Raw genomic sequence first — 14,937 nt, 5'->3', positions numbered from 1 at the left:
AGGCCCACTCTGCAGGTAATTGACGTGGGCAGCCGTGGCCCCCCCCCCCCCGCACGTGAAGATATGCATGTGTGTATGAAACATCAGAGCATAACAACCGTGTTAGTTTGCCAGGGCTGCCGTAGCAAAGTGCTGTAGGCTGGGTGGCTTATACAAATTTAATCTCTCACAGTTCTATAGGCTTAAAGTCTGAAATAAAGGAGTCAAAGAGTTGGTCTCTTTTGAGGCCTCTCTCCTTGGCTCGCAGATGGCCATCTTTTGCCTGTGTCTACATTCTATGTATCTGTGTCCTCATCTTATCTTCCAAGGACAGCAGTCACACTGGATTAGGGCTCACTCCAGTGACCTTGTTTAACCTTCATTATGTTATTAAGGACCCTGTATCCAAATATTCTGAGATACTGGGCATTAGGACTTCAACATGTGGATACTTCAGGCGTGGAGTAGGAAGGATAATTCAGTCCAGCTCATAACACTGACTTGCTCTTTTTAACTACTTTGTGTTATATAGCTAGCCCATGACTCATTTATCCAGCCCTTGTGTGTCTGGAGAATAAGACTGTCCACACCCGTAGTGAACAACCTCATACCCGAGTCTCTGTGCTGCTGTGGGAGTGAGTGTATGTGCACCATGAGCTTCTAGAGGAATTTCAAGCATTGCCCTCCAAAGAAATTGTCTTGGGTCCTTCTTGAGCATATAAAAATTTCTTCTAGAAAAGAAGAGTGTGCAGTCTGTGCAAGTTAAAGCCCCAATACTTTGCGGCACAATGCTGGGGAGAGAGATTCAGGATGTGGCGCATGACTTGTGCCCGTGGCCCTGTGGCGTGGGCTGCCAGCCCCTTGGAGGGATGTTGCCACTATGACTTGACTACACATCATTCATTTCTCTGTTGTTTTTAATTTACTGTTTATTTTATGTTTAGTTATTATTTTTATCCTCACTGGAGGACATGTTTATTGACTTTAGAGAGGGGGAAAGGAAGGGAAAAAGAGAGGGAGAGAAACACAGGTGTGAGAGAGAAGCATCAGTTGGTTGCTCCTTGTACACGCCCCAACCAAGGACCAAACCCACAACCCAGACATGTGCCCTGACCAGGAATCAAACCATGACCTTTCGGTCTGTGGGACGATGCCACACCAGCCAGGTCAGTGTGCTACTTTTTAGAATAGTTCTAGGTTCACAGTAAGATTGAGAGGAAGGTACAGAGATTTCCCATTCACCCTCCACCCCACACTGGTAGATACACCCCTCACCAGAGTGGTACGTTTGTTTCAATTGATGAACCTATGGTGACTCCGTATTATTATCCAAAGCCCACACCTTACAATAGGGCTCACCCCTGGTGTGCCCCGTTCCCTAACTTACTCAGTGAAAGGTTTTGGCCTTTTACTGAAGCCAGGGGTTACAAGACACTGGCACTCCTCTTCAAGCTTGGGACAGCCCTGGAAGTCAGGCTGGCCAAGAATTATTCTAGTTTCAAAGGTGGGAATCAGGGCAGTGGCATACTCAGAATAATGAAGCTGTGGGTGTCAGGGGCTGGGTGTGAACCTGTTTCGTTCTAACTTTTGCTTTTCCATAAAGAAGTGGTAAGTCAGCAGGGCTGTGAGATTTTCCTGGGTGCTAATATAATAATTTCTTTTATGGATGCTCTTTTGAATTTCTACCTGTTGTTTAGGTCAGTGTTTATTTAGCTAAAGATAATGCACTGCACCCTTGGTTGTTGGCATAGTTTGCTTTGATAAATAGAACTTTTAGGCTGCTAGGCTACTAGGAAAACGGTATGGGATTTTATAGGCATGCGTGTGTATATATATGTCTATCTATGTGTCTGTCTGTCTGTCTTCTCTATCAATCTTAGCGTAATACACGGGGGAAGTGGAAGTACAAAAGCTTTGAAAAGTCAGATCCTTGGACTGCAATGTGACTTTAATAATAGAAAGCATGAAACCAGTATGATTTCTTTTTCACAGTTTTCGTAATCACATCTCTGTCACTGTTCGTGTCTTTAAATGACGTTAGGCCCACATTATGTGTGTGTCAGTTCATTTTTCCCTTCTGTGGAGGTAATATGTTTAAGTGTTGATTCTACTGTGGGAAGGGCCTCCCATGGGAAGCATTAACTGCTTTAAAAATACTTATTTTCTCAAATAGGATATTTGAATTTTAAATATAGTAAGACTGGTTATCTAAGACCATAGAACTAAAGAGTTAGCCCCCAGTGAAGGAGGCAGTCGGAAAGGAATATGGAAGGCAAGAAGAGGGAGGCAGGGCCCAGACAGGGAGTGGAATGTGAGTGGGAAGCAGTTAGTGAAATCGGGGGTAGAAAATCTGAGTGAATGAGTTGTACAGGAAGGGGGCCCATAAGAACACCACACGGGCAGTAGTGATAGGGTCCCGCTTGTGTGAGCTGTTAGCTCAGCCCAAGTGGAATAACTAATCTTACTAAACAGTAGGTAACCTTATGAAGCAAGAGGAGTCTTTTGGTGATGATGGCTTGGAAAACTCAGTGAAAAAGCAGAGAGACTACATTGGCATAAATTTAAAGTAATGAAACAGTACAGAATGACCAAGGCCTCAAGCAATGGCAGCTTCATGAAGTTGATGCAATAGCTTGGGAAATGACTACATTCCCAAGATCCGTCATAACTTCCTTGTGGTTATAGCCAGTCTTACATGTGTTTACCTAGAATATTTTCTCATCGTAAGTGATGTTTATAGGGTGGCATTCTAATTAATGCTTGATTTGTAGTTATGCAAGGTCTTGAACTTCCTTCCAAATCATTATCAAGAGACTGAATTGTGAGGTTGTAGGTTGAAATAGACTAGTATAATACATGTAGGTTTAGTCGTTATTTGCAGTGTATGATGATCTTGTAGAAACCCCTCCCTAACTCGAGGTGTGTCTGATTAGGTCCAAGAGACCATAGCGTAATCATCAATACTGATACTGCTCCCAAAGTCTTAAAAGGGATAGTAACTCGCTCATGGTTCGTAGCTCGTAGGTGGCAGACCCAGTCCCCAAAGTCAGGCAGGGTGACTTTGAGCTTGAGCTTATACCACAACACTCTATTGCCCTGTGCTTTGATGAAGATCTAGTTTATTATAGGACAGTGGAAGTACACTATATGATATTATAATGATGGATATATGTCAGTATGTATTTGTCCAAACCCATGACATACGCAAGGAACCCTTAGATGAACCATGGTCTTTGGGTGATCGTGATATACCAATGTAGGTTCATCCATGATTTAAAAAAAGAAAAGTATATTCTTGTGAGTAACACTGATAAATGGAAGAGCCTATACACGTGGGAGTAGGAGTGCATGGGAAATCTCTGCTGCCTTCTCAATTTTATTATAAACCTAAAACTACTCTACAAAATACTGTTTTAAAAGAAAAAAATGAACACCCAACCCACACCTGGAAACCTAATTGCTGTTTATTTAATATCCCCAGATTGTGTCTGATTGCATTGACCAATAAAACCCAGTCAAAGATTTAAAAAAAAAAAAAGCTGCTTTCCCCAAATAAAAGGCGTGGGGGCCAGCAGAGGCATAGCAGGGGCTCCGTGTTCCTCTGCGTCCGGGCCCCACTCATTAGCCGAAAAGCCTACCATTAGGGGCACGAAGCTGTAGGAAACAATGCCAGGGAAGAGGCATCTGTTCCTTCCGAGATGCCAGTGGGACGCTCCCACTGTTTCCCGTGAAGGAGGATGGTGCCAGCGTACCTGCCTGCCCCCAGGTGTTCGTACAGTTTATTCTTTTGCTCATGGGTATTGACCGTTCCTTTGCTTGGGCCTGATCCTCTGTTTTACATGTTCTCCTCACCTCCCTTTGGCCTTTTCTAGTTCCTGGCTTCTCTAGCTTTTAGCTGATCCCAGAAATCTTTTATTTTGCCTAAAGTAATGATGATAATACTTCAGGTGAATTGTACCTTTCGTGTTTAATTAATTACTGGGCTTCTCCCAAGCCTTAAGGCTTATTGTTAAAGACAACATTAGACCAATTCAGCCGAAAGCTTTGCTCACATGCTGAATTGTTCCAGCATGCTCCATGGGCAGGGTGGCTCAGAAAAATGGTCGCCTGGAAGATCAGTCTGCAGATCTGCAGTCTGCTGGGGCCGGGTTAGCAGGTGTGTAAAGCAGCGCCTTTAAGAGGATGTTGTGTGTTCCTTTTCTAGCTGGCCTGCTGCTGCGGGTCTGCTGGCTGCTCCCTCTGCTGTGGCTGCTGCCCCAAGATCCGACAGTCCCGGAGTACCCGCTTCATGTATGCCCTCTACTTCATTCTCATCGTCGTCCTCTGCTGCGTCATGATGTCGCCAACGGTGGCTAGCAAGATGAAAGAGCACGTAAGTCTGCCCATTTCAACTCTCCTCATTTCTGGTGGCCGATGAGGGTGTGTGGGAAACGTCCGTTTCAGTGGTTAGATGCACTCACCCCAGTGCGGCTTTGGCTACACTCACTCTCTCTGAACCTCCAGGGAAGCCTGTTCAGTGCTTTCCTGCCAAGCAGGTGAGCCATTCAGCGTCCTGGTCTCCAGTAGTATTGTGGAAGCAATCGATGCTTTTGGTGGAGAGAGCTGTGTGTTTTCTCTTAGCCGTCTTCATAGCTGTCTCTGATTGGATGTATAGGTTTTTCTTGTATCTTTCCCTTGTTGTAAGGATGGTTGCCAATATCTCAGGAAGCAGCTGTTATAAACATGTCATTTGTCGTATACGATAAAGCCTATGATAATTCCATAGATAATCAGGGCGATTTTTACTTTTCTAGGTACGTTACTTGTAGGGTGACCTGTAGGGTGTCTGCTGAGGTGAGGATGAATTTCCAGCCATTTCTCAGAAACTGTCTATAGAGGTGGGCCTGGTATGTGATGCTGGTGGAGACACATAGAGAACCTTCTGGAATTGCCCTATAGTAGGCCTCTTAATCAACCAGGTTAAAGCGGGTGGGGACATGTTGGAGTTTTTGAGGGAATCCAAAAAATAACACCATCTTCCCCCTCCCAGGCTCTAAACAAATTGACAAAAAGACTACAGGTGTCAGCAGGTACACGCCAAACATCACCTCCATCCCTCACACAGTTGATATGAGACAGTGTGGCTTATATCTGCAAGAAAGGGGGTTTCCTACCACTGATCCCCGAAATGAGTCAGACTTATCCACCCGGAGAGTGCACCTGGGTCAGGGCAGGCTTCATCTGCAGCCGCAGAGCTTGCTAGGAAGAGGAACAGCCTGCTTGCTTCTTGGCACCTCCCTTGTAAGGGGAAGGGAGAGAGGAGAGGGGAGCTTCTCTGTTTGCTGTGCCAGCTAAGTGCTCTGTGCTCTTGGAACCCCACCCCGAAGGGAGATGGCATTCCCAGGAGCAACCTCCAGGAAGTGTTTGTTCTCCCCAACCTTATTCTGAAACTACAGACCATTCTAAATACAATCGAGTGTGTCAAAACAACCATTTTCCTAAACGCACTTGACATATTCTTGTCCATTAGGTAAAGTAGGCCCTCCGAAGCTTTCTGTTGGAAAATGCAGGAATTTGAGTGTTAAAGTCAGTCATTTGACTGTGGACTAATGGCAAATGGGAAGCCACTATAGATTCTTGAGTCAGGAGGCTGACATCAGAGGGACATTGGGGGGCAGTGAGCCCAGCAGTGGTGCGTGTGCAGGGCAGCTTGGGATTGGAGCAGGAGGCTGAAGGGAGGGGAGAGAGAAGGGGTTCCTATAAATGGGAACCTCATAGAGGCTCTTTAGAAATGTTGCTTTGCCTGTCCCCTGAATGTACTTATTTAAAAATGGTTTGGCTAAGCTTCCTGCATAGAGAATGAGGTCCCTGTGGGCGAAATCAATCCTTTTCCATCTTTAGGGCCTCACAAGAGGACCGGCCAGCTGGTCACAAAGTCAGCTTGTTTTGTGGCCTATAGAATAGAGTCTGATCTCATCCTCAGGCCGTGCTTGAGGGTGGGTGTTGAAAGGTCCCCTTAGCGGGAGGCACACTGGGCTTTGCTGCAGTCCTCGCCCCCTCATTGTTGGCCTGTGGAAATGTTTGGGGTTGTGATGGGAAGAGGAGAGAGTGTGTGTCCTTGTAACAGGCCGGACGGGAGTGTGCAACCGACTCCCACCCCGCATTCCTGTGCAGTGGCCAGGGCTCTGTCCGGAGCCCCATGGGCCTTAGCTAGTGGGCAAGAACCCGAGGGAAGCAGCCCTTTCACTTATTTTCAGTTTTTGCCTTGGTTTCAGAATGTGCCCTGTGTTTACATTTGAAGGAGAGGGAACTGCAGGGAGCGGCTGGGCCAAAGTTCGCCCTGCTTCTTTTCACTGGGGACACTCCTCTTTCCCACGAGAGCTTGGGCTCAGAGAAAGCTCTGCTGTGCTGCTTGAACAGGGCGTGACTTCTGTCTTCTGGAGCATTTTCCCACCTCAAAATGTGGAGGAGCCATTTCACTGCAAGTCGTTGTGCCTGTAACCAACTCAGTCTTGAGATATTTGATGCCTGGAGGATAAAAATTCATTTTAGATGTAGAATGCTAAAAAAAAAAAAAGAAAAGGGAAAATGGATGAGAGATTTAGGCCTCCTGCCCTGTACCACTAAATCAAGATGTGACTTCTAGGTTTGGAGGCAGCTGATGCTTTGAGTTTCGGGCACCCTGGGAAACTTCAGGGTCATTTGAGGAGGGAGGAGAAAGGGCTTCTTGTTTGGTGTGGAAGAGAGACCTCTAAAACCAAGCCTGCTTTGGAAAAGGGAGGACAGGTGACCTAGGTGGCCCTCAGGCCTCTTTGCTACGAGCTCAGTATGCTAGGCCAAGGTGGGAAGAGCCTCATATGTTCCTAACATGAAGGACTTGGGTCCATTTTCATCGTTCATGTTCCACTCGGTTCCTGGGCTGCTCTGATTCATCGAGATGGGTAGTGGGTGGTGTCTGAGATGGCTGAATCTTCTTCACACTTTAATTTTTTCAGAACCAAAATGCATCTTCCTCAATTTGGAAGATTTTTTTGTGTGTATTGTATGTTTGTTCTAAATTTAAATTTTGAAAAACGATCCCTCATATTAGGAAAAGAGGCCATTAAGATGTTTATTTGGATAACTGTCTCCTTGTTCCCTCATTTGTTTTAGAAAGCATTATGTTTTGTTGCTAAGCTCACTTGATCTCTTTAGGAAACGTCTCATTTGACACTGTTTTCTGGCCGAGCCTGAGTCGGTTTTCCTTTGAGCGAATAATAATGCAGAAACTGCCCTCCTGTGATGGTTATTCTCTCCCTGGATGAAAGAGCTTTCTGGTTCTTTTCAGCCAGGGTACTAATGTTTCGGAGTGGAGTGGGCTTCAAAGGAACACTGGACAAGACCTAACAGGATCCGGACAGGAGGGGACTGACTCATGGCTGCAGTTTCCTCTGTGTCATGAAAGCAGCTCCTGAATTCCATTCTCTCCCTAGACTTGATGAAAGTGGTCTGATGTTTAGAGTCCTGGCCCCCAGCCCCACCCCTTAGCTGTTGCCACACCGGAACTCTCCTAGTCTAGGAGCTATAAATTGGCCCACAGGCTTTTGTCTGGGTGACTATAAAGAAACAAACAAACAAATAAACAAACAAATAAATAAATAAATTTGGCTGCCTTTAGAAGGGCCTTCATGCTCTAGTTCACCAGAGGCCCCATTCCTGGATGCTTACTCCTTTCCTCTTATTCCTTCAACCCTTCCCCAATGCATCTGGATTTGCAACCCCCAACATAGTTTAAATCCTTGGAGTCCACAAGTTTCTGAAAGGGCTGTAAATGTCAGAATGGGCGGAGGGCTCTCTTACCTCACTCATTCTGGTGGACAGTGTGGAAGCCGCCAAGTGTGCTGGGGCGGTGTGTGTGGCTCTACATGCAGAGCCCAGGCTGAGACCTCAGCACCCCTTGTCCTGTAATTAGTCTGCCCCTTTGCATTCTGGAATCTGGCATTTTTATCCACGTAACCATTTAGGAATTGTCCTGATCGCTGTGGTCCACTAAGCTCTCTGGACCACTCAGTCTCAGGACTCATGTAGGGTGGAGGTGGGACGTCTAAGCGAAGCTAATCCTTTCCCAGGTTAAACCCATCACCTACCCCTCTTCCCTTTAAAATGTTAAGTAAATATTCTAATCTACATGTATCAAAAGTCCGAAATTTTCCAGGAAGTGGAAAAAGAGTTGAAGTAGAGCTTCTGATTGAATTTAGGCCCTTTGAACAAAGGTAGCAGATGGGCTTAAAGGATTTTTCTCTATTTATTCAGAAAATCCTGTCTGTCACAACAGGTTCCCTAGAGGTGATATATCAACTTTCCTTTGGTCTCTATTTCTCTGTCATCTTCACTGTTTGTTCACTGTCTTCATCCGAAGGAGGAAGGAGGAGATGTTTTAATGGGAAACTCACGTATATTAGCAGTATGGGTGTAAGATTATGTGAAAGTCAATGAAAGTGAAACAGTCAAAAGACTATTTGTAGCCCGTCTAATTCCAAAGCCATGTCCACATCTTGGTGCCCATCACTCAGAAGGTCACGGTCATCTCTGTGCCTGAGCCTTAGACACCCCCCCCCCCCGCCTTTCTCGTGCTCGTGTTTTCTGCAGGGCAGCTCCTTGTTTCTTGCTGTGGCTGCTCGACACGTCCGCCTGTCTGCATCAGAGCAAGTATTGTTGGGAGGAAGGCCCTCCCTGTGCTAGTCAAGGAGGGTTAAAAAATGGAACAGCGTTACCACAGGATCTAGCTAAAAGATAAGAAATGTGAAAAAAGGATGCAGCTCATGTTTATGCTGAGTGCATTGCCCTGTGAGAGGATAGCGAGTATCATGCAGTATCAAGCAAAGAAAATAATGATCTCTTTTAGAGTACAATTTGAATAGAACATTAGAATTTTTTTTTAAGTGGGAGAATTCTTAAGTCATAATCTGAACCAAACCTCTTGTTTGACAGGTAAGGGGAAGTGGCTTGGCCAAAGGTACAAGTGCCACTACTGGGTGGCGGTGGCACAGTGGCACTAGAACCGGGACTGCTGGCTGCCGGGTGGGTGCTCTCGCCACCTCTGTGACCAGGTTGGGTTGTGCAGACGTCTACAGAAGTAACAGGAACAGGCTTAGTGAGCTTATCCTGCCGCCCGATTGCTACTCTTTCTTCTGGAGTTTGTGGTGTGGGAGAAGCATGGCTCCTGGAAACAGCACCGCCTGGCGCCCTTGGCAGCTTCCTTAGCTTATCTTTCCCACCTGCCTCCTTGTAGCGAAGGCCAGACTCTCACTGCCTCCTGGTAGTGAGAGTCTGGTAAAAAAAAATAGGGGCAACCACAAATCTGGAGTTCATTTATTCGGTGGCGTTGCATATAAAGCAGAACCTGCCTTCAAGTTGTGTTTGGTACAACCACCTTTTTACTTTAAAAGTGAAACATTCCACTTTGATCTGAAACCCTGTGTAGTTTGTCCCAGCATAGAATGGCAGGTATTTAGGCTGACGCTGGCAAGCTGGGCTCTTGTTTTGATTTTGGTGTTTGCTAGTTGAATGTTAAGAGAACTATCTAGCATCAGGTGTTGCTGTGAAGTGTTGAACTATTAGAGTAGAACTCTCCAGTCTTAGCTGGTGTTCTGTGTTCTCGTGTTACAGCAAGTGTCAAATTAACAAATATATATATATTGCTGAGTCAGTTCTTTGATTCTGGAGCATCGTTTTAAAATTCAGCTGAGAGAGAGTGCTTTTCAAAAGTTCTCTCTCTGAACAGCATCTGAGTTCATTGCACTGTTGTGCCTTACCTGTGCCAGGTTTACCAGTGAGTACGTTTCTCAGATTAAAGATGGGTTCGGGCAGTCAAACTTGAAGGCTTTTGTAGAACTCCAGGGAAAGTTCTCACTGTGGCCTAATCAGAGTTTCCCCATGGGGAGGTTCTGCCTCTTCAATCCTCCTGGGTTTCCACACAGCTTTATCTTTGGTGAAGAGCACCACGTGGGAGGAAACGGAGTTCCTGCAATCCTCCTCTCTGGGGCTGTTCTCGTTGCTGGGCCTCACCCTCCACCCAAGGGAATGCTGGAAGATAATGGTGGGAAATAGTTTTGTACGACAGGCAGGGATTTGAACTAGATGGATATCCCGCTGAGAGTCTTTTTTTGAGTCTGAACCAAAGACAAAGAGGTTTGATCCTCGTCCAGCAATAATGAGCTTTCCAGGAGCCAGAAAGCAAGAAACAATAGTTATTGTCCTTGGTCTGCAGGATCCATTACCCAGAAGCTTTTGGGGGTGGGGTGGGGCACCAGACACTGACAGGACCTCTGATTCAGGATGGACCTGGCTGGGGGGGGAGAAAGATAAGATGTGAGAACGTAAGTTTTCCTAACCCTTTTTTTTTCTGTCATCATCAAAAGCATCTGTTCGGCAACTGTCTGCAGACAGGGCCTGGGAGTGCTCTGCAGATAAACAGGACAGACGGGGAGCTTACCGTTAGAAACGAACGATTCTGTCGTTATCGACTCAGGGCCAGAGGGAACGGCCAAGCGGCACGACACAGAATGAACCCAGAGACAGCAGCCTCAGAAAGTTTGGTAGCAGGAGACATAAATATTGTGAATAGTCGAATCATGATTCTTTACACAGAGTTTAAAAGTAGGTGATAGTGTTACTTGGGTATACTGTAATCCGAGTTCATGTTTTAAAAAATCTTCTAAGTAATGTAATTCATTCCTCCCTCCTTCCCTTCATTCCTTGGCCGGTGCCAAGCACCCTGTGAGGTGCTGGAAATGGAACTGATAGCAAATTATAAAAATTACTCGAATTTAACTTTTAGTTAAAGATGCTAAATTAGCTCTCTAAAGAGTCGTAGCTCCACTGTAAAGAGGGAAGCCGCTTTCGCCACTCCCAAAATAGGCCTTTCAGGATATTGGTTTCAAGCTGTTTGATTGCTGGGAAATAAAAGACTCAGAAAAAAACCTTTCACTTCCCCCCTTTACAGCCTAGAAGGAGTTCAGATGGAGGGTCTCTTCCAAGAGGGCCAGAGGTCAGCAAACATTTGCTCACCAAAGATTTGCTTTCCCATCTCCATGGGTATGCCTTTCCTGCCCTTTGAAGTCTCTTCACTACCTAGCTGTCTTCTCAGCTTGGAAATGGCATATAAATCTCAGCTGCCTCTGTGGGTCACTATTCTTATGGCCCCCCAAAAGATATTCATGTAATAGACTCTGTACACTTTCTCTTGGAAATCTGCCTCTGTTGATTTGATTATTAGCCCAGCTAGAACAACTTAACACATGAGAGGAAAAATACCTTTGCCCCCACAGCTGGCTGTCACGATTTCTGTTTACAGATTGTGAAAGAATACAGCCACGTCCAGGAACCTAGAGATGTGCCTGTGAAGCAGGTTTCAGGCAATATATTGCTTGACATAAGGAAAGGATGTGGCCTTTTAAACCCACGAGGGATAGATCTGTTTTTTTGGCTCCGAAGGTAACATAACTGACTTACAATCTCAAGATGGGTTGCAGAACTCTGGTTTGTTTGGAAATGGGAAGACCTCTTGACCCCTGCAGTGATGAAGACCCCAAACAGGATGACAGGATGATACCAGGGGAGAAATAAATCAGATTAGGAAAACCATGAAAATTTGCATCATAACCCACCAATCAGCACAGTCAGGGCCCCAAATCCCTTACTGGTGACTTTTACCTGTAAAAGACCCCATTTGTAAATTATCGGGGAGTTTGGGTCTTTGAGCATCAGCTGCCCATTCCCCTTCCATCGGTACCTTTGAAACATATGCCGTCTTTCCTTTTACTACAACCTGCCGTCAGCTTATTTGGCTGCGTCAGTGCTAGGCCAGTGGATCCCACTTCTGGGTGGACCAGGGGGAATGTGGTGTGAGTAGCATTGAGTCTTTGTTCTTAGAGGACTGGACCTCAGGTAGGGGCAAATGAGAACAGTATGGCAAGTATAGGGTGGGGCAGAAGTAGATTACAGTTTGTATGGAAAATAATCCAGTAATTAGTAAATAACAGTACAAGAAAAAACTCTGTGTTTTACTTACAACTGTAAAACTATTTTTGCCCCATCTTATATATACAGAAAGAGCCCCCCAACACGAGATGGGGTGTGTACGCAGGTGTGTTTGAAAACTAAAAATACGAGAACTTCATTAGCGACTGTAGGAGATGGTGGTGTCAGCTCTAGTGACCGTTGGGTCATGCTAGACCTCAAGGGGCGTTCTTCCCTTCCTGGTCTGGAGACAGGGGGCTGCGGTGAGGTGGGAAATCTGAGAAAGAGAATTAGAGTGTGTTACAATCCCTCTAAAGCAGGTCTGAACTTAATCACAAGGGTGTTGGTTATTTTGGGGGTGTGGTTTTTAAATTTCAGTGAGGCTATTTCTAGGGTCTTAAAATAAGTCTAAAATTATCTTTTGACAAGCTGGCTTTCATCACTATGGGTTTTATTTTTGGTTCCACGGGCTGTTTGCATAATAACAGATGTGAGGATTTTTTCTGTTAGAGCCATTGAGGGCTCCGACCCACAGGAACACGCATCGGCATGCGCAGGCATGCCCATCCCCCACTCCCTCCACTGCTCCTCCAAGAAAACTTACTGGTGGGCAGGTAAATTAAAATACCTAGTTTGCTGCACTCGCAGTGACAGGGGAGATGTACACTTGGATTCGTTGAGAGCACAAATTCCATTTGGGGAAAACCTTGACTCCTGTGGAGAAGGGAAAGAGTCTGAGACAGGCGAGAAGGTTGGACAAAGTGCTGGGACCCTCAGAAGCCGTCCACACGAGCTGCTGTGCTCTCTGCTGGTCCTTTGGCCTTTGATCTGCAGAGTAAGTTATCACCAGTTGTCATTTGCCTTTGAGATGCTAATGTATGCTTCAGCAGCTCTGCACAACTCCTCAGCTATTCTTCCTGGTGGTCCAGGGGTGGGCGAACTGGTCCTGTGAAGAGCCAGCTAAGAAAACATTTTTGGCTTTGAGGGCCATGTGGTCTCTAGCAACTGCTCAACTCTGCCATTGTAGCACATAAACAGCCCAAACAATATGCCAACAAATGAGCATGGCTGTGTTCCAATAAAACTTTATTTACATAAGCAGAAGCTAGCTGGATTGAAATCTAACACAGCATCTAACACAGGCTGTCACTTGCTGACTCCTGTGTTAGAACTTTGTGGCTCTGTGCATGTCATATGCCGTTAAATTCTCCTCTTCTCTCTAAAGGGGGAAACTTCAGTGGCCTAGACTTTGTGCCAAGGACACCAACGTACTTGCTTCCATGGCAGATCACTGGGCCATGTGAACCGCATACTGAGTTGACTGGAGAGGAATAAATTGAGTATATGTTTAACAGTATATATGCCTTGTTCTGTGTAGCCCTTTGAGATCGTTCTCAGGTAAAGATAATGAGTATTCAATTTATGTAGCCAAACCAAGCATTTTGGTGATTGGGAAGAAACAGGAATGGAGAAAATAAATACGTGTGTACCCTAGTTTTCTTGTTGCTGGCAGTCCCCACATTCAGGTTCAATAAATGGTAAAATGGGAAAGACAGTGGGCTGGAAACCTAAATGTCTGACGTGTCCTGGTCCTCAGCATTAGTATTGGGGAACAAGTAAGTAGAGGCCGGCAGAACATGATACTGTAGGTATAGTGGAGTCCAGTCTTTGGGGGATGTTAGATTCTTGTGTGCCACCTCAGGTAAAAAATCACAAATAAGCGACATTAACCATGCAAATGCTTGAAATGTCCATGAAGTAGAGCACATAGTTTTGTGGATATGGTATTTCACCAGAAAGTTAGCTCCTTGTTAGTGTGGATTTTTCCTAACCTGTTTTATTCACCTGGAACAGTTCCGGTACATAGTAGGTATAGTGAATGAGTGAGCAAAGTTCAGAGTGAGCAATGTTTAGAAAATTCAAGGACAAGTTAGGAATATCAGGAAGGGGAGAGGCAGACTGAGAAAGACTCTCAGTACAGAAAGTCATTTTCAAGTATGGGTTATTAAATAGTACATGCTGATCTAGTTTTCTGGTGTTCATGACATCACTCATGCTGTGCTACAGTGTATGTTTACGTGTATCATGTAATGTGTAGTGTGAAATGAGTACACATGCAAACTAATCTCACTGGGTTTTAAAAGTTATTTATAGAATATAGTCATGCACACAGTTGAATTTGCATATGACACATCACCACTGCATGCCAGGTTTAGGCTTTCAGGAAGAAAGCTGATTTGGGGCTCACTGTCTTCTGCCTGATTAAGTGGTCCAGATCGACAGCTTTGCCTGTGTAGACTTTTAGTCCTCTTGTTATAGAAACCACAACATCCCTGTGTTTAAGGGTGTCCTTCAGTCAGCCTTCTTCCTTTCAGGGCAGGACAAAGTCCTCTGTCAGACCCTATGTTCTGGGGGTACGGGGAGGGGTAGAAAAACCGTATTTTCTGGCTGAAACAAAGTCCGTACCTCAATAGATCACATCACATCAGCGGGCAGGATGTATCCATTCCATGGCCCCTAACCCCCACTGCTATTGCCTCGTTGAAAAGTTCCACAAGTTTTCACTGCCAGATCGTTAAGTGGTGCGTGCTTCTCAAGTTTGTACTTTCTGCCCTGGATGCCACCTGATTCTCTAAACAGATTGGCATGAGCTGATCCCTGCTCCCCTTCTGTGGAAGAGCCCTTCATACTGTCGTAATGATGACTCCTCCGTGAGTCGTCTTCAGAATGAAAGCCTGTTGCTTAGTTTGATTAGAATTGTTTTCTGATTGTCGAATCGTATCTGCAGCTGTTGGATCCTGATGAAATGCACGTAGTGGAGGAGCTGCGACTATGCATCCGAGGTTGTGAGGACGGTTCGGGGCAAGGCATTGCGTTCCTGATTTCAGAGGTGGCAGGGTCAAATGAAACCAGCCTGAGGAATTTTTGTTCCTCTTGTGGCTTTTAATAATGACACAATGTAGACTTTTCTCTTAAAAA

The 14,937-nt window shown here is 45.4% G+C and overlaps 1 protein-coding gene across 1 annotated transcript in view; it reads left to right on the top strand.

Moving 5' to 3' along the window:
- The window catches only part of SERINC5 (serine incorporator 5), an 86,691-nt gene that overhangs the window by 37,145 nt on the left and 34,609 nt on the right, over positions 1-14,937 (top strand). Inside the window, exon 2 of the mRNA XM_037032422.1 lies at positions 4,184-4,351. Coding sequence (XP_036888317.1) covers positions 4,184-4,351 — 168 coding nt within the window. The remainder of the gene's footprint in view (positions 1-4,183; positions 4,352-14,937) is intronic.

The sequence above is a fragment of the Sturnira hondurensis genome, unplaced genomic scaffold (genome assembly GCF_014824575.4).
Source record: "Sturnira hondurensis isolate 20B ecotype Veracruz unplaced genomic scaffold, ASM1482457v3 Scaffold0021354, whole genome shotgun sequence".
In the NCBI taxonomy this organism is placed as follows: Eukaryota; Metazoa; Chordata; class Mammalia; order Chiroptera; family Phyllostomidae; genus Sturnira; species Sturnira hondurensis.
Note: the sequence above shows the minus strand (reverse complement) of the source record. Positions and strands in the feature narration are given on the sequence as shown.